The sequence below is a fragment of the Aulostomus chinensis genome, chromosome 20 (genome assembly GCF_037954235.1).
Source record: "Aulostomus chinensis isolate RoL2024-O1b breed Wild chromosome 20, RoL_Achi_v1.0, whole genome shotgun sequence".
In the NCBI taxonomy this organism is placed as follows: domain Eukaryota; kingdom Metazoa; phylum Chordata; class Actinopteri; order Syngnathiformes; family Aulostomidae; genus Aulostomus; species Aulostomus chinensis.
Window position 1 is genome coordinate 19,373,576 of NC_141339.1, and position 20,519 is coordinate 19,394,094.

General features: G+C 42.5%; 1 protein-coding gene across 1 annotated transcript in view; it reads left to right on the plus strand.

Annotated features, from left to right (window-relative positions):
• Positions 1-20,519, plus strand: part of syndig1l (synapse differentiation inducing 1-like) — a 45,014-nt gene that overhangs the window by 16,080 nt on the left and 8,415 nt on the right. The window contains exon 3 of the mRNA XM_086189761.1: positions 12,567-12,704. Coding sequence (XP_086045887.1) covers positions 12,567-12,704 — 138 coding nt within the window. The remainder of the gene's footprint in view (positions 1-12,566; positions 12,705-20,519) is intronic.

Here is a 20,519-nt window from a genome sequence, read left to right on the forward strand (position 1 = left end):
AGATTTTGAAGCTGGCTCCCCTCTGTTAACTGGTGATATTCATCCCGTGTTTGTTTGTGTGTGTGTGTGTGTGTGTGTGTGTGTGTGTGTGTGTGTGTGTGTGTGTGTGTGTCTCTCTCTCTCTCTCTCTCTCTCTGCAGGCTATAAAAATCATAAGCAGTCTTGTGTGACACCAGAGAACTAATGGAAATGATGTCAGAATGTAATGAAAGCACTCCAAAGACAAATGTCATTTATTGTTTTCCTCGCATATAAATCAGAGGTTGATCAAAACAAAATCAAAGTAAACAAGTACGAGTAGCGAGTTAATTAGAACTGAGAAACTAGCAGCATTCTCATGCATAATTAACTGATTTTTTTTTTTTTAACCACACTACTGATTTGCTGGCTGTACAGTAAACCACACCAGGCATCTCCTTCTGAAAGGAGCTCAGTTATGTCTGATTTTTCAAGGATTTTCTACCTGGCAGCCTTGCTGAGATAGCCAACAAAATATTACATCTTATTTTCAACTTTTTTTTTTTTTTATAAAGTTTAGTTCACGTAGTTTGCGGACGTGACAATTCATGGCTGTGCTTACAACTGACATGAAAGATCTGGAGGAACTAAGTGTCCGATTTTTTTCCCTGAAAATAACTTCATTTTAGAAAAGTGTGTCCTTTAAAGCTTAGAGAAATACTTCCTGAGAAATCACAGGAATCCAGAGCAGAAAAACGCCAAAGGTGACGGTTGAATGACGCATATTCTGCCATTTTCTGCAAACAGCCAATCATCTGCAGAACTTGAAAACACAATCGCTTGGCAGTGAACTAAATGGCACCTCAGGACCCCGCGAGCTCATGACTTGACCTGGCGACAAACATGTTTAATGGGTGCTAATGCATTTCTAGTTCATGACGTTTGCGATGGCGTGCAAGTTGAAAGGTTAACATTTAAAACCTCAGTTGACAAAACAGAAAAGCATTTAAGTGGCAGTACAAGGTAATGATGAGTGATGACCAAACACTTGTCTTACTCAATCAGGCTCCTAGAAAACCGCAGACGGGTATGTGTGCTAGCGAGCTACAGGTGGAAATGTGGCTCTGTTGTGTCGCAAATGGAAGAGATCCAGGATCAGTAGTGAGGAGGTATACACACTTGAATGTGCACTAATATTGTGGCTGCAGCTGTTGTGGGAAACTGATGTTCTATTATGCTTTCAAAAGAGGCACTTATTGCATTTCCGTTGCATAATATGGCTTTTTGCACCAGATGCAGCCAGTGTCTGTAGCTCTTTGGCTTTTTTTAGTTCCAAGTCCAGCTATCTGTTTTATTGTCGTAGCTGAATTGGGTTTTGATTCCATCTCTTCTGGTGACTTACATCTAGCTGATCGCAGAAGGTTACACAAAGGCAAACTCCAGTTTATGTAAGCTGTGTTTGTCTCAATCCAGATTTGTACGTCATCCCTCTTGGAACCTTTCAGCTTCACGTGCAGCCCTAAGGGAACAAGAACCAGTATTTTGAGGTTCTAGTTTAGCCGGACGATATCTGGTCCAAGACTGGTCCTTGTTCCATCCACCTCTCATTAACAGTTCATTTAGCAAACTGAGACGCTTGCATGCCGTTGAAAGATGATAAATCCGTGTGGATTGTTTAAAAAGTAGCTAGTTTACACTGTTAAAACCACGAACAAAAAACAGCTTGGTTAAACTGGCAGACTACAGATATTTTTCCAAGCTGTAATTTCAGCCAATGCGCTTCATCCCTTTTGTTCTCCACATAGACAACCAAAACTACTCAAACCCAAACCAGGGCTTCCCTATGGTGACACTGTTCCCCTCACCTACAGATTCGATCTATATATGCAGAAAACTGCATGTATTGATATTCCAGCCCCTAGTACCAATATCCTTTAGTAATATATTATGACTGTTCAGTGAGTAACATATCGAGACATAGCGTAGCGTAGCATAATGTATATGTAGTGAGGATTTGTCCTCAACTTGAAAAATAAGAACAAAAAAAAAAGACGAAGAAGATAAGAAAAAATAAATGAACTCAAAGTCGGATGGCCACTGAGGCACCTCAGGAATGAGGGGGGGGAATTTCAGTTGTCCAGGCAAGCATCGGGTTTTCCTTGGTTTATTTTACCTGAAAGCAAACAAAGGAACAATTGCGTCTCTCTTGCCTTGGTAAAAAAAAAAAACAAAAAAAAAACCAACGTATGCCCTTCCCAGTGCCTGCCAGTAGCCCAACTATAGGAATAAGTTCACCCGTATGCCCCAAATTACCCAAGTGCCCCGGAACAAAGCGTTAACGAGTACACAGGTAAATAAAATTATACCCAAATTAATGAAGCTACTGTATATTCTTCAGAATAAACAGCAACAAAAATACGTGTTACCATTTAACTATTAACTTTAACAAAAGAACAAATAGCTCCAACAATATTTTATCATATCACAAGAGAGCGTCATAAAATTGTATTGTGACAGAAGTATGGTGAGGTCCTAGCCAATCCTCAGGCCTAAGAACTGCACCGCCATCGGTTCTGAGGGAGAGACTCACCCAACGAAAGCATGCCCATCCAACCCAGTTGACAGTCTCACACATTCATTGCTTACCATTATAGAAAAGTAATGAAAGCGCCACTCATTTGGATTTAATACCTTTCAATAATGATCTAATACGCCCTCGTTCACTTCTCTTTGGCATGTGGTAGCACATAGAGCCATAATACGTCACGCCGATGGCCCCGTCGGCAAAGTGGCAGAGTGAGGAGGTGTGAGTGAGTTCAAAGGAAGCAGAAAATTAAACAGTTGACCTTGAGGAGGTGGCATAATTGGAAATAATATTTGATGATTAGATTGACTCTGAAATGTCAGGAAATAATTGTTTCGGATTTCTTAGAAGGAAAAAAGAAAAAAAGATCACCCTTTAAAACAATATCGCGGCGTCTTTTCCTCCCACGTGGTAGAAGGACAGGTTGGAAGCTTTGGAAGAACAGAGTAACTCCTAATAGGATGCCATCACAATGTTTAACCCAAACGCAGCATCGGGACACAGGAAAAATCAATATGTTGCGAGTTGTGATGTCAGTTTCGAATCCCCACCCCCTCCACAGCACTTATGAAACATGTATTTACAACGTTTAATTAAACCAGGGGAACTACAAGAACCTTGTCTGTCTTATTTTTGAATGAAGTTCCTGAAAGAGGCACAAAGTAGCACAGTAGGCTATTGTGTGGCTGCCAAACCTCCCCGGTGCTTCTTTAATCCTAGCCGGTAGATAGCAGCTCAAGAGTATTAAAGAGGGAATAATGAGAAATATGCTTCTGTAATGCAATGAGTTCTGAGTAACATCAGCCCTGTGGGGATGTTATGTGTTACAACTCTGTGCAGCTTTTTATAGCCATGTAATGACTTCTCTGGTTCTTCTGGTAGACTGAGGTAAATTTAGAATTTGTTCATCAAAAAATAAGACACGAAGAGTTAATGCTGGTGCGGCACGGCGGTGCAGGGGTCAGCGCTGTCGCCTCACAGCGAGAAGGTTACGGGTTCGAATCCCACTCGGACACGGGGTCTTTCTGTGTGAGTCTCCATGTTCTCCCTGTCCCTGTGTGGGTTCTCTCTGGTACTCCAGCTTCCTCCCACAGTCCAAAGACATCAAGAGGGGACGAGGCTGATTGATACTCTAAATTGACCGTAGGTGTGACTGTGAGTGTGAGTGGTTGTCTGTCTCTATGTGTTGGCCCTGAGATGGACTGGTGACCCGTTCAGGGTGAACCCCTCCTCTCGCCCAAAGGCTTCTGGGATAGGCTCCACCCCCCGCGACCCTTAACAGGATAAGCAGTAGAAAATGGATGGATGGGTGGATGGATGGCGATAATGCTCTACTCAGTAGAGCAGGTTTCCTCCTTTTCTTTGGGTGTGAACAAGAATTACATCCTCTCCGTGTCAAGGGAGGCTGCAAAGCAAACATCTCAACACAATTAAAAAAAACAAAATTCCAGTAACTAAATAAAGCTGCAACAGAAGTGAGCAGTCCAAGTCTATAATTGGTCTGGATTACCAGGGACGATTATTCCCGACAGACGTGCAGGAAGATGACGAGAGAGGAGAAAAATGTGGCTTTTATGAATCAGTCGACTTGAAGAATATCAGTCGTTTCACAGCTGATGAGTCCAACCAGCGACTTTCACGGGTTTCAGAACCGAAATTGCTCAGTTCTCGTTTGAAACAAAAGAATAATGCTCCTCTTGTTAACTGAAACTGAAACTACCATACATGGGTTATGAAAGTTACAAAAATCTTTTCACCACCTTCAAGGATCATCCGCGGAATGAACAATACCAGATCTGATCTCACGTTGAGAGCGTTTGTTGTCATTCCTGACAGATGAAAGTACCGATTTCTTTGCTTCACAGCGCCGTCTTTCTTTTGCACAGCAACCTGTTTCCAGAGCGTGATGTGAATACTAACTGGGATTTGTACTGTTTCCTGCGTCGTGGTCTCATTACAACATCCTAAATTGCACACCTGTCAACAAGAAGCCGCGATGCAATGGAATGAAAAATAACAGATATTCTGTTCATTAATTCCGTAGAAGTACTGAGGGTAATATGAGTTTGAGAGGGCTGCATCACGACGAGGGTCTTATCATTTGGATCACACACACACTCTGTGACGGAGTGTCCCTCGGAGGCTCTCGAGTGACCTCATACGGCTTCTGGGTCCAGTCCAGCCGTGTAAATCACAAGGACTTATCAACAGCGTGGTAAAGCTTGTATTTCTTTTAACCGGCTCCCCACCCGCCTTTTATGTTAGCCGTCTATCACAGTGCCTGATGAATATAAAAAGCAACACCCGAGTCACATTTGGGGCCCTGGGATCCTGTCCTGGCATAACTTAACACGGCCATCTGGACCGTGACTACAGACCGACGTTGCATTAGGATGCAGAAAGTAAAAGTGAATGTTAACTGGACAAGAAGTAGCCAGAGGGCAGAAGACCTGCTGCTTAATCTTACGCAAAGTGAAGATGTATTTGTTGAAATGTAATGAAAGGAGACGATTAAGGGGCTACTGATCCTAACGCCTTCTGCCAGCCCTCCCCCTCACTTTTTCCCTTTTCAAATGCCATGTTTTTCTTTCTTAACACATTTGCAGGAGATCATAAGATAACATCATGCATAATTTTTTATAATTTCTCGTGAATACATATTTCATGTTGGGTTTGGAAATGTGCTGAAAATGTGTTTTCTCTCTTTCTTTTTTTTTTGCCCTGTTACTGTACTGCATCTTTAATGGCAATTCCTCATTAATCTTTAACAGCAATTGCTCTTTAACTCTGTGTATGCATCCAGCCAAGTAATTGAATTCCCTTTGGTTGTGAAGTAGTTTCTTTATGTATCAGAGCCCCCCTCTCTCTCTCTCTCTCTCTCTCTCTCTCTCTCTCTCTCTCTCTCTCTCTCTCGCTCTCTCTCTCTCTCTCTCTCTCTCACCCCTTTATGTAAAAGCAATTAATTTGTATAATCTCAACCACAGAATTTTTGATGAAACAGTTGAAAAGACAACAGTAATTTGTGTTGGGGGTTTTAATTCGATTCAGTGTGGCCTGAGCCTTTTAATTAGGGCTGTTTGTTATTTACTTTCAGTTTTTTTCTAACGTGAAACCTTTTTATTGTTCTGTTGGTTGTTGTTTTTTTTTTATTGTTTATGGACTCACTGACTGTTGGGGGTACTTTATAGCAACGTGAAAGGGTTGTCCCCCCCCCCCCCCCCGGAGAAGCCTCTGGTGTGGCACTGCTTCAATCTCGTCCCATGAGATGAACCCGCAGGCAAAAGCTTAACAAAGAATTGCATGGAAAGAAAAGGCGACATCACATTCTCAAAGGCTGTCAGCTTCATAGATGGTTTTACTACTTGGGAATTATATGTTCGTTTAAAATAAAAAAAAAATTAAAAATTTAATGTCCAGAGAAGAATGACAGCAGCCCCCCCCCAAGAAAAAGAGACTGAAAACAATTAATTTTATAACAAGTTATAAAATCATGGCACTGCCTGGGTTAAATGCAGGGATCCCGTTACCGCCTGTTTGATTTTCCCAGACGCGCCTCGTAGCGCCTTAGCGCTGAACAAAAAGAATATTAATAAATGTGACAACCTGTAAGCTGCTGTGTGTGTAGCAGCACAGCTCATTTCAAAGATGCATTCGAATTCCTGTTCCGTCTCATAACATCTTTGTGATTACCTGCTTTCCAAGCACGCCGAGGACTCGCCGTTCCACACGTTTGGCTGACGTCTCGCCAGGATGAAGCAAATTTTTAAAAAGGAAAAAAAAGAAGAGAAACGAGAGAATGTAGGGTATAAAAGAGTGCACCGGTGCACATTTCTTGTATGTTGTGGTCCTACTTGAGTTTCAGATAAACTTTACAAGCCGTCCTCTTTGTAATACTGTCATGGCGGCGGAGGAGCAAAACCATCCATTAGCGCTTTGTTACCTGTCACACGGTTGCCTCGTGTTGACAGGATTTACGCCCCACATGACATATCTGAGCGCAGCTAGCAACACCGGCGTGCATAGTCATTACAACTGCCTCCTGAAGAAAAGGCAGGATGCAGTGACAGTGCACACGTGTGCTCATTAAAAGTCACAATTGGTGAGCAAGATCCTGTTTATTTTAAATTATATTCGCATCATCAGTAAATCCAAAGCTGGGGGGCGATGGGGGGTTTCGTGAGCTTTTAGTTTAGTCGCAGATGTTTTATTGGGAGTAAAAGGTTCGTGGACTCCCACTAGTGCCTTGCCTCGCCTTGGACTCATCACACGCTGCTCCACGGGACAGCTTTGTAGAACCATTGCCCCCCCTCCTTAACTGAAGAGTGCGTGAAAGTTGAACCAAAGACCTGAAACCAGCAGACATCCCAGCTTCCGCCTGGAGCAGCTGATACTGCTCCCAGGTCACGCTGTCGACAGCAACGGCGTCATCTCCACACAATGCTACGCTGCTATGCTAAACACACGCATTCATGAATATGAATACGATAGAGTCTTAGTGATTGTTAGTGCTGTATTTTCATGGACTCTTATGAGAATTCCTGTTGCCACACATATAAAAACCACAGGTCTCTCACTGTCACGCGAACTCTAGGCTCTGGATTGCGCTGCACCGACAACACTAACAGGCTGGATTTATATCGCAAGTTTCATGAAACGCAAGGATGCTCTGCAAAGCATCGGAAGAAAAATACCCGAAATGAAATGACTGCATACTGTCCAGTTACCGTATATGGAGCTTGGCCTGAAGTTGTCACGTCACAAAATGAGAACTTTGGGGAAAAAAATCAAACCTCTCCAAATTGGACTGTTTTCTTACGGAAGAGTATTAGGGCCGCCCATGAGAAAGACCAATGAGAGGAGGTGGATTTTTTTTCATCCTGCACTTCGAGAAAAAAGCCGAAATGTCGAGAAAAAAGTTGACTTGAAAATGTTTTGAATTCTCTTCCAAGCTTTTGTGGTTTATCCTTCGGAACAGTCTCTTCAAAGTCCTAACCCTGATAACTACGGTGTGTTTGTGAGCTAAAAGAGAAAGTATTCGTTCCCAAAGCCGAGCCCGAAGTATCGTTTCACCACTTCATCTAACTCCCTGCACAGCATTTTGTAGAAGCAGTCACACGCACTGGTTGTTACAGTCTCAAAAGGTTGACTTTTTTCTCGACATGGCGACTTTTTTGTCAAAGTGCGTGATGAAAAAGAAAACTACCTCCTCTCGTTTTTTTCCTCCCATTGGTGGCCCTGCTACGCTTCCATATTTTCAGCAGCACAGAGTTGCCTGAAACTGGGGTTACTTTAACACACGCCTACCTCATGATATGCCTCTTCCACGTCCTCGAGAACAAGTATCCAACATTTTAAACATATTTCTAAGTCTGAAAAGCTGGGAAAGCATAATAAGTCCCCTTTAACCAGACGGTGTTTGTAACGGTGGCCAGCAGGCGGTGCTGTGCAGTGACAGACTCCTATGATAGCACCCCTGGGTTGAACCTTCTTGACTGCTAGCAAGTCTGATTCCTGTGGCGATGGTGCAGGGTTTGAGTCCAGCAGGTTTTATGCTGTATGTCCGGCCTCTGTGTTTTGTTCCAACCCAACTACTGAACAAGTTCTACCCCTGCAGACACAGTAGTTCTGATATTTATTCTTATGTTTAGCTTTTTTTTTTTGGTAAAAGAACTTAAACAAAGTACACCATGTCAAGCACGTTGTGGTGGTGGAGCTGATGGCTGGTTCAGACCCTGCCCTACGTGAGCACTGCGTGCTGGTTCACAAGGATGATAAAGAAAATGAAAACGGCTTCACTGAAACGGGGGGCTGGCTATCATGTGAGCTCCGCATCTGACAGGGTACCGGCCTGCCTGTGTACTGCCTGAATGCGTCCTCTTCATATACTCATCAGGCAGTTTTTGCTGACCCCTCTGCTTCTCTCACCCCTGTTCCTCTAGTTCCTGGTAACCTGACGCCAACCAAATGAGTGTCATCCGTGTGATGTGTGTTTTCCTTCTCCAAATAGCCAAAAGGCTATGCAGATATTGTCAGTGAGCTCTAAGGCAGGGGAGCGGGGCTGCCTCTGCAGAGATTGCACTATGGTGTTTGCTGTAGGCCATGGAGGCACAGTGACATTATGCAGAATGTACGCTGCATTATATTTCTGCATTATACCCCCCCCCCCCTTGCAGTTTCGCTCCATGAAAGGACTGAAAAATATATCAATCATCTCTTCAGGGGTTTTTGTTCACAGCTTTTAAAAGGTTCATAAGTACAGCTTGACAAAGCACTGTCTGCATTAACAGAGACAAATTAGGAGGCTGCGCTGTCATTTAATGTACTTGTTTTGTTTTCCTGGAAGTCTATTTTTGGAGTAAATGAATCCAGTGTTTCCACTACCATCAGTGGACTGCCCCCCCCCCCCCCCAACAAATGTCACCACCCACCTGCTGAGCCTCACCATCAATCAAGGAACATGACCATAAGCGACGCATGTTTTTCCAATTAATTGAAAATAATTTCACCCCCTGAAAAAACAAAGCACTCCCAACACACTGTTGCAGCAGTTTTTCACTTGTAACACGAAGCAAGCAGCAGATCTCCATATTGGAATAGTTATTAACTCAAATGAGGCCAAACCAATTATGTCTTTGTCAGCTGAATTGGTTGATCAGACTAGTTGTTCTCATTTGTTTTTGTTTATTTATTTATTTATTTTTAATGAGTTTATTAGCCTGTTTTAATTTGGCAGAAGACATTTAAACCAGAGACGTGCTAAAAAGGAGTCATGATGCCGGCGCGGAGGGAGAGTCACATGACCTGGCTACGTCTGGTGTATGACACTGTGGTACACTGGAGAGGCAATGTTCAAATTCATTAGGTGAACCTCAAGCACGACACCGCAAGCAAGGATTAAGAGTTAGAAATCCACCAAAAAATGTAAATATAATAGGGATTAGAGTCAAAATGTAAGAAAGCTCAAGTCCGGTGCATTTCCTTTGTCAGATTACGATCTTGAATGTGATGATTGCACTTTTCAGAATTATTGCTAAATATTCACTGCAATATTGAGCTCAGTTTCATTGGGAGGGAAAAATATTTTTTGTTGTTGTTGTGTGTATATAAGTGTGTGTGTGTATTTTTTCATTTATTTTCCATGTTCCACCCTCGCACTGGATCATCCTTCAAACAGGATGATGTGTGAAGGATGCAGCTTAATGGCTCATACAGAAACCGTGGCCTTAATCTCTGATTTCTTTTCATTTCAGGATACCGCTGAAAAAAAAACAACTTTGCTCTTCATCGCGCTTTTGTTTTCAGGGGGAGACACGCGCTGTTGGAACTGTTCATTTATGTACATGTATGTCCGATACTATAAGCTTTTTTCCTCTCTGCACTGCAAAGCCTGCACCTTACCTTTCGTTGTGCTCGTTACAATGACAATAAAGTGAATCTGAATCTGAAGATGCTCATAGCAAACGAGGCTTGGAGTTAAAAATAATGGCAGTGTGTGTTGAAGACAGACGCTTAATCAATAGCGGCAAGAAATAAATTCAATACACCATGAAACACATGAAAAATACATGCACAAACTAACCCGAGCGTGCTTCTGCTCAGGCTCCCCAGCAGCCTATCATGTCCCTTGATAATGGAGCGTGTCATGAGTATCAGCCAATCATTTAACATGCGAGTAGAGTCTCGAAAAATCGAATTAAGGTCCAATCACCTCGCCGGTATCTGATGAGCTATTGAAAAAAAGAAGAGAGGAAAAAAAGACATTTGCAGTACATGAAACAAAGAGATACAGATGGAACTGATCTGGAGTCCCTAGGAATGTCCACACGGAAGCTGTGGAAAGACAAATACACAAAAATTTTGCAGGATATGACGAGTATAGATTTTGCTCTTTGACAATAATGTGGAATTTTGGAGAGAATAAAATGGGATTTAAAGAGGGGCGTCCCACATTTCCAGTCCAGTTCTCACTGCTGGTACTGCTTCGCAACCCCTTGTAAGTTATTGAAAAAATAGAATGATTCTCTTTGCAGTATTTTGTACTGTAGTGTTCATAGAGAATAAAGAAGGCAATAAAATGCAATCGGAATGGGTTTGTCCTATATTTCCGCTCTAGCACTAGAAGCGGTTCCTGATTCGGACCCCCTAGATCCCCCGACAAGGAAGCTATTAAAAAGAAATGTTCTATTTTTGCACTCTTAGAAACAACATGGGTTTTGGACTAAAATGTTCATTCTAAATATAGGAGACAATAAAACGGGCATGCCCTACATTTCCTGCATAGTGCTAATGGAGGGTGCTGATTTGGAGTCCCTACATCCTTGACAAGCTATCAATAAAAAGACACGATCTTGAGATGAAAATGGGACGGACAACTGAAAACGTAACTCCTGCAGCCTTGATGGCCAACGTCCGTGTGGAGGCAGACGAAGAGAATTAAAAGCTAGATATGAATTCCCCGCACACCTCTGTTTTTCTGCTGTGGCTCAGCAATGAGAATCTGTAACCTCTAAACTGTATGCAGATGTACGAAGGTCTATTCTCTTTCGCTGAAGGCGCTGCGGTTCCATGTGAGGAATGTTGCACAGAGCGTGAAATAGTTTCATAAAGCTTTGGGGAGGAGGTGTGTCTCATTCATAAGTATTTCACATCTGAAATGAAAAGTACTTCCAACCATGGCTCTTTTTTAACGCCATCTGTTGTTTAGATGCCAAAATGTGAGAATCTGCATATCTCAAAACTAATGAGAAACTAATGGGCCATCACGAAAAGTCCATGAATACGAGCTGTGACATTATGTGGAAGCAAATGATCCCGCAGGCAGAGGCTCGTCTCTGTTTTGTTTCCCATTACACAAATGTCTTTTTTTCTTTTTCAGCGAATGCATTTCCACACCCAGTCGACTTGAAAATCATCTCTACCTGTTGTTGCACTCAATTTTCCTCTGAAATGTGGACCACGACCACTGAGCTAGTCACTAAACTTATAAAAGCTGTTACAAAATGCCCAATTAATCAGCGTATTGCCGATTAGCTCAAAGAAGCGCGGCAAATTATTGAGATGTGACCCAGAGCTTAAACAATTCCTTAAGTAATCAACATAAAAATCAACACAAACATAATAGTTTTAAAGAAAATGATTGTTATTAATTGCTGTTATTCATAATTAAATTATTCGCACACGAGTCAACATAATCATGATGTGCGTTCATAGATTCAGGAGAATAATGAGCATCGCACGAGAATGTTGCTGTGTCTGTCGTGTGTTTCAGCCAAAAAAAGAAAGAAAAGACGAATCAAATTCGATTTTGATGTGCGACTGAGCCTCAAGGCTGGACGAAGAAGACGTGGTTTATATGGTGGCAGTGTTCTTTAAAGTGTGTAAATGACATTTTTAAGTTGTTTTGCTGTGTCTCGTCGAGGTGGTCGACATTAGCCTCAAGCTAAATATACGTGGCCGGTTCTTACTGCGTTCTGGGGTCACAGAGTGCAGGAGGGGAAAAACAAACCACAACATAAAGGGAACCATCTCTAGCAACACCTTAAACACACACTCACTGTGTTCCAGATAGGATTTAATGCACTATATATATATATATATATATATATATATATATATATATATATATATATATATATATATATATATATATATACTGTATATAGTGCATTAAATCCTATCTGGAACACAGTGAGTGTGTTCCAGATAGGATTTAATGCACTATATACAGTATATATAGCTTTGATGCACGCATTTCATGGAAACAGTCCCTACTGGACATGAAACAACTGAACAATTCATCCATTTATTTAAAAAGAGAGTAAGTAATAATAGTAGTAGTAATTTTATGAACTAGCTCCCCTCCGTAAACCTTGAGGTTTCAGGTGACCTCACTTTAGTTGTTTCAACTAAAAACCCCAGCGCCCGCAGGTTTTTACATAGATTTTGTTTATGTGATATTGTATCGCTGCATGTCAGAGGGAATAAACTGGCTGTGTATTGACGCGAGTGGCTGTTTTCTCTGCAGACGGACTGCTCCAGCGACAGTGAGAGTGAGGACAATTTCATCGTCGTGCCTCCAAGAGACCACCTGGGTCTGGCCATCTTCTCCATGCTTTGCTGTTTCTGGCCTCTGGGAATTGCAGCATTTTACTTCTCCCAGGGGGTGAGGACACACACGCACACGCACACGCACGCACACACGCACGCACGCACACACACACACACTTGCACAATCATACTGCCATGTTTCCTGAGGACATTTTACTGACTTGTATTAAGTTTCTTGCAAATGCATTGTACCCCAGCCACTACCTGCTTAAGGCCTGGTGCACACTACAGGATCTTGGGACAATTTTAGCTCAGATTCACAATCCCAGCAACTGCACTTCATCCCCAGCTGTTTCTCAAAAGGTTTCTTCTGATCATCGAAAATCGTGCTCCAAGAAACAGCGATGCAGTATTGAGCAGGAAGCTGCAAACAGCCGACGAAAGCTCACCAAATGGATACGCGTTAGCTCGTGGCATTCAGGAACACCAGCCCTAAAAAAAATAAAAATCTGGCCTCAGTGTTCCTCTATTTTACCTCGCACACGATTTCAACAACAGATTATTTGTTTTCAGAAATTGAGGAAGCTGCTATCAAAGAAAATGTGAAATCAGTGTTGCCTTTAATCTGTCAGCATAAAAAACCCGTGTGTGTGGTCCTGGATTTTTGACTGATCATCTTGTGCGTGCATTCTTGGAATGTTCAAATCAGGTTAAATCTGACATTTTATCTCGCACTGATGTACGCTCAGATATGTGTGCTGCACCTGGAGGATGGTGGTCAGGCACACACTGAAACAGGATCATCCACCGGCACCATCACACATACTTCAGAGACACCACCAACTGTACTTCACGACTCGTCAACCGAAACTTAAGGGCTATCACGCTTAGACCCGACCACCACAACACTCTCTCATACCAATTCAAGGCCACTCTTTCACCCAACTACCTGTCAATAACTCAAGGCCGATCTGTAATGTCTCTGTGATGCTCTGTAAACAAGTTTAAAGTCGCTTTTATTGAGTAAATCAATTTCAAGGCTGTAAACTCCAAGAAAGAAGGGTGCTCAAAATAGAAAGATGAGGGAAAAAAAACCCTCAGGAGGACTGAAGATGAATTCCATTACTGCAGTAAAGGTGATCAGCTCACCCAAAGCAACCTTTTCATATCCCGAGTTTAAACTGTAGAATATGTGTGAGGAAAAACCTGAAAAGTCATTTCGCCAGAGTCGTTCCTCTCAAAGTACGTGTCACATGAGCAGGACCTGTTCACACCGCATGTGTGGTGCTCTGTCGTGCGTTAACGTGTGTCAGGGTAGCCCAGTGAGCAGGACAAACTCCCTCGTTCAACAACTTAACTCTTGCAAAGACTGTTCAGTTTGCATCGGGGTCTTGTGACGCGGCTGAATCGGTGATTTTGTTCATCACCAAACATTTCTAGCGTGTCATTTTAACAGCTGCATTCAACTATCACTTAAGAGGTTGCGGTAAGGGTGGATTTTTTTTTTTTTTTTTTTTATTTAAACACAAATGCTTAAAATGCATTTATTACCTTCAGGTTTAGAGGATGATTTATATTGGAACAATTTTGATTTTTCTTTTTAGTAACTGCATTTCCTGGGTATTGCTTTATATGGTTCTGGAAGGGACATTTCCACCTTCTGTGAACGTTACGGTGATTTAACCTGTAAGAAAACACTCAAGGTGTAATAAAATAAGAGACAAAGGTGTTTAATGTACTGTTGGTCTGTAGGGCAAGCTGCCGTTTTCAAAGAAAAGCCCTGAGTGCAACCCATCAATGTATGTCAATGAAACACTTTAAATTAAAAAGCCCAAAGCCAATATTTTCTTTGCCAGTAACATCAGTAAACTACTCATAATGGCTGCCTAATGGATTTAGACTGGACTTCCTCTGCCAATTCAACTCTGTAGGAAACAAATCCAATCATGATGTGTCAGTCAATCAGAGAGCACAGGGACCGCCACTTGTCCCGGTGCCAATCAATACAGTCTCACGTGTAAAATCAATATTTACAGGCAAAAGAACAGTTGAAATTGTGGCGTAAATACTGTACACGTCCTCACACAACTGTTGAGCTTCTCTGTATAAATTGTTCTGCCCTTGACTACAAATTCTTATCAAAAGCTCAAGCATTTAGCGGCCTTATCTGAGGGCGTGAGTAGTCCGAGACAGATGAAGGCAGTCAGTGAATTATCTTGTCAGGAGCTAATTCGATTCTTCTGGGGTAATTATGGGGAAGTGATGGCCGTGTTTAGGGATGGATGGCTTTCCTGCCAATCTTCCCCCTTTATAAGGTGCAGTCCACAAGAGCTGTCAGGGAAAGATATGGTGGGGAGGGAAGTGGGATAGCTTCATTTTATAGCTCAATAACCCACTTCAGCAGTCTTCATTACATTCAGTCGTTCAGGAACCCCCCCCTCCCAACGAACCCCACCCCAAAACTAAATGAATTAACTCCGTAGGCATTAGCAGGAGGTTAATGTAAATTTTATCATTTGTTAATCAGTGTGATCTTAAGTGCTGCTACGCTAAGCTAAAAGGATTTGTAGTGCGACTGCGACACAAAAATCTGCCCTACTTTAAATTCCTAAGTTTTAATCATTTTGCAAATTATGTCGACTAAGTATGTATGTGAATATGTGACACGGTGCGCGAGTCAGTTTGGAATCCCAGACAAAACAAACAAACAAAAAAACTAGCTAAATGTCCTACCTGCCAGCATTAACTTCATGCGGTTGAGTTTAAATGTAAAAAAAAAAACACAAAAAAAACCCTCACTGCATCTCTTATTCTGTGTTTTTCCTGCATCTTTTGCCAAACGATGAAGGAATGTATTTCAAAGCACATTTTGAAAGATGACATTATTATATTCTCATAAGGTTGATGGAAACTGCACAGTCCAAGAAAAGAGAAAATATTTTTAAGCTCAGCTGAGATGGGGTTTTTTTTTTTTTCCTTTTACCTTTTTCAAAAGTGAATGTGGAAGTATAAGGGAAAACCTACTGGAACGAGACAATATCTGTTCAGACTACAGACGACCCTCTTTAACTTATTCATTCTGCTTCTTTTCCTCAGCATCGTGATTCATTCTGTAAGATTTTAACTGACAGAGAACATGATGAATGGCTGGTTAAACTTGCTATGGACAAAAAAAACAACTTGCTAACTGACTTGTAATGCCATATAATGTTGAATAAACCAACGAATCCTCTCGCTCAGGTTACTGACCGGCTGTTTCTGGTGCAGGCGTCTTTTTAAATTCCCCTATTTCTTGTTTTTGTCGACAGACAGCAGCCGACGTGACCAATACCAGCTGGAATCAAAGAAATGTGATGACTTGTCTAACTGAAAGACTTCAGTCTGGTCCAGAGTGAATTATCCCTCTCAGATGCTCTGTAATCCAGCCTGAAACTTCAGTCCTTACACAGTAAATCCATCATGATATTGGTCGTCTTTTGTTATTTAAAAATGCTCCATTTTACGCACACAGTTGAGCCAACGTGACGCCGGCAGATTAAAACCTCAGCAGCAGCCTTTCCTTCACTCCTTCATCAAGCTACAGAATACTTTCCAAGCAGCCACGGGCTGAAGACAGCACTCAGAAACTGAAAGAGTGTAACGTTATTGGTCTGATGAGCTGCAGAGATAGCAACAGCCTGCTAGCTCATATGTAGCATGCTAACTTCAGCTTGTTTTTACCAGTGCCGTTGTCCACGGTCTCAAATCACTGACATCAGTAATAAATATGACGTTCATAACAATCAAGATGGGTGGCACGGTGGTGCAGGGGTCAGCGCTGTCGCCTCGCAGCAAGAAGGTTCCAGGTTCGAGCCCCGGCTGGAGCACGGGATCTTTCTGTGTGGAGTCTCCATGTTCTCCCTGTTCCTGTGTGGGTTCTCTCTGGTACTCCAGCTTCCTCCCACAGTCCAAAGACATCAAGAGGGGACGAGGCTGATTGATACTCTAAATTGACCGTAGGTGTGACTGTGAGTGTGAATGGTTGTCTGTCTCTATGTGTTGGCCCTGTGATGGACTGGTGACCTGTCCAGGTGAACCCCTCCTCTCGCCCAAAGGCTTCTGGGATAGGCTCCAGCCCCCCGCGACCCTTAACAGGATAAGCAGTAGAAAATGGATGGATGGATGGATGGATGAATTAATCGCAATCTTTTACTGGGATGATATACAAACTAACAGAAAAGTTATCGTCCAAGGCCTGATTATACTGCCACCTTCTGGTGAACATACATGTTGCATAGTCTAGCTTGTTCTGTCTAAACCAGATGATTGAAATCAACTTCATTCGAATTCTGTCTTTCTATTCAGGTGAATGTGAATGAGCCACACGGAAAGAAAAGTTTAGAAATGCAAGTACATTCGCTGCACCACCTCCTCTGAGGACGCATAGACAAACAGGTTAGCAGGCGTAATAGAGTTTGTGGATGACAGATCAATAGTCCCACTTTTTTGTCCCACTGGAGGGTCAGGCCTAGTAAAAAAGAGAGCTGCTGCTGGCTTCTCAAGGACAGGAACTGTGGGAGTGTGGGCGTCATTGTCAGAGAACACGCGCGCACGCACGCACACACACACACACACACACACACAGGAACAGACGAGCATTCATAAGCTGCTTTGGTTTGTTTTTATCCTATTTGCCTAAAGACGACATTTTATGTTATATCGTAACGGTAAACAGTGCAGCACATTTTCCGCATTAACCACCGCCCCCACGCACAGCTGATAATGACTAGAATACCACGAATGTCTGGGGAAAATTAGTGCTGAGCATTTGATTGGGAAACGGAATTGAGTTTCAATTATTGCCGCTAATAGGGTGGAGTGTTTTGGAGATGCTGATAAATGTTTCTCTCAGCTTAGAGACATCTGCGCGAGAAAGTTGAGAAGCCGTAGCGATTGCTTTCATGATTATGCAAATAGGACTCCCCTGAAGTTATTTTATGGCATGCACATCATGATAATAGATGAAAATGAATGAGCTAATTATTGTATGTTATCTGTGTTTGTGTGAGGGAGGTTTGGAGGCAGGGAGGAAGGAAGAAACTGTGTTGTTTATTTGTAAGGCAGACCTGTATAGAATTGACCTCCGGTAACGCATAATAGAAGTCGGAATGCGGCAGAGAATGAGATTTTATCTTTTTTTCCTTGACACATTTCAGTCATTTTGTCAAGGTTGTAAAGATAAAGCCCTCTAACCATTTTCCTCTCAAGGCGATTCCAGGAAATATCTGCAAAATGAAATTATTACATTTGAGTCTTTCAGAGTTAATTATTTGAGTGAAGCTGTGAGCAGGATTGCTCAATCATTCACGGCGTGTTTAACAAAAAGCTCGCAGTGTAGAAACGAAATAACAAGCTTGTGCCCTTTAACTGTCCGCTGACACATTACCACGCGTTTTACGGTTCTCTGTTGCTTAAGACCTTGCGAGGGCTGAGAAGTGGTCCTGCAACACTGCTGCACCAGTGCTGATGAGAAAGACAAGGAGTGCTGTCAGGAGTTGTTGTGTGTTGAGGTAACCATGGGAACAGCACAGTCATCAGCCAGTCTGAATTTGGTACCTTTTGTAGTTTAAAGCCATGGAACATTTTATTTTGGCAGGATTAATGAAGGCGAACGTCCTTTACATGAAAGCCCGATTGCCATATGAGTTGAGTAAACACTCACGAAGGCGTGGCACACGGGATGGCGTCAGTTTACGTGGCGGCATTCCCACGATGCCGCATGGAGGCTTACCGCTTCATCGACAGAGCCGGATACATCGGATAAACTCTCTGCTGACTGTAGTATGGATAAATAATCTGGCTCCTCTAGATTTACAAAAATGCTATTGGGCCATCCATCATCCATCCATCCATCCATCCATCCATCCATCCATCATCCATCCATCATCCATCCATCCATCCATTCATCCATCCATGGGTACACCAAAACTCCCAGTCTCCAGTCCAAGTCCCCAAATTGAGTCATTTTAGGGGGTTCAACACAATCTCCCGTTCTACAGTTCCACAGTTTCATTTGGCAAAAGTTCGTCCGAAGCGACGTACATTTCAAGCGAGAATGTAGGAAGTTGAAGCGTTGCAGCAGGGCTTATGACATCTCGTTAGTAAGTAAATGATATGTGTACATGTCACTATTACATCGTGTGAGTGTTTTCTTACTTTGTTTAAAAAAAAAAAAGAGCCTCTTTATCTAAAAGCATGCAGTGAACAACAAACATATCTGTCTGTTGACGAGGGTAAAGAGTCAAGAGGGGAGAAAAAAGTGTGATTTTTAAGACAATCCTGTTATTTTGTCCTGGGAAATGAATGTGCGTCTGTTCTCATTTTGAAGTGAAACCTAATTTTACATAATTCCTCCATAACAGAGTGTTTGTTTCAGTAATTACTGGATTGACATTGAAGCTAAATGGCTTGAATACAAGTGTTTTGTCTCGACCTGACCTTTCGAGGCGTTTGTCAAAGGAGACCTTTTCTCTCGCTTACACCTTGCTGTTTTTGTCCTGAACTAATGAGCATTGTTTTCGAAAGCTCTTTTTTTTTTTCTTCAAGCGCTAATGAAGTCCTCGGTGAACAGTGGAGAAAAAAAATAATAAATGCAGTATTTCTGCAGCGATGCTGCCCTCACTGATCACAGGTAAATGAGGTTTTTGGTAAATTTAGTGTTTCAATCGTTGGCGCTGGAGCTACGGATGCAGTCAGATTCAAATCTGTGGACTGAGAAGCGATTCGGTCAGAGGAATCACTGTGGCTGTAGTCCTCTTCCCATGCATTGTGAATTATTATTCTAGTTTATCAGCGCAAGTGTTGCAACTTTGTTCTTAGTGGAACATTCAAATATCTATAAAAAAAACATTGGACAGATAACCGGGCAGCACGGTGGTGCAGTGGTCAGCACTGACGCCTCACAGCAAGAAGGTTCCAGGTTCCAGCCCCGGCTCCAGCACGGGGTCTTTCTGTGTGGAGTCTCCATGTTCTCCCTGTACCTGTGTGGGTTCTCTCTGGTACTCCAGCTTCCTCCCACAGTCCAAAGACATCAAGAGGGGACGAGGCTGATTGATACTCTAAATTGACCGTAGCTGTGACTGTGAGTGTGAATGGTTGTCTGTCTCTATGTGTTGGCCCTCTGATGGACTGGTGACCTGTCCAGGGTGAACCCCGCCTCTCACTCAAAGGCAGCTGGGATAGGCTCCACCCCCCTGCGACCCTTAACAGGATAAGCAGTAGAAAATGGATGGATGGATGGATGGATGGATGGATGGATGAATTAATCGCAATCTTTTACTGGGATGATATACAAACTAACAGAAAAGTTATCGTAGGGAGGGAGGGATGGATGGATGCCTGCAAAGAAGTTTGACGTACGGTTCCGTTTATTTATGTTTGCAAATCTGTGTCAGTCAGACTGAGAACATGGCTGGAGCGTGCGGTGGAAGCGCTTGAGCGTGTGGCCACTTTGTCTCAGGAGTTGTCTGAGTGTCGATAATATAATTTCCCGTGTAGAAAATGCTTATCTGCAGTTTTCTATAATAGGTTTGCTGTCGCTGAAGCGCACAGTTGTCGTTTGAATCATTATTAAAATGAGAGTCTTGTAGTGTTTAGTCTTCTATTTACTCGTGATTAATCCCTGGATTACCTGATAGACTGTTTAGCTGTAAAGTGACGTCGTTCATACATGGTTGCATTTGGACCAACGACCGGGATTGCCTCGTGTATTTTGTTCCTGACTACAAAAATAAAGGGTGCAGGTCGCTTCATCTGTAGACATTTTCAGTTCAACATGGTGGCAGCGCTGCTTTCTTCTATGACCCTGTCGTTCTCTACAGCCGATCTAACTCACCTTTGTTACGCAGTTGAAAACATTATTATTATCATTTTCACTTCAACAGACACTTTG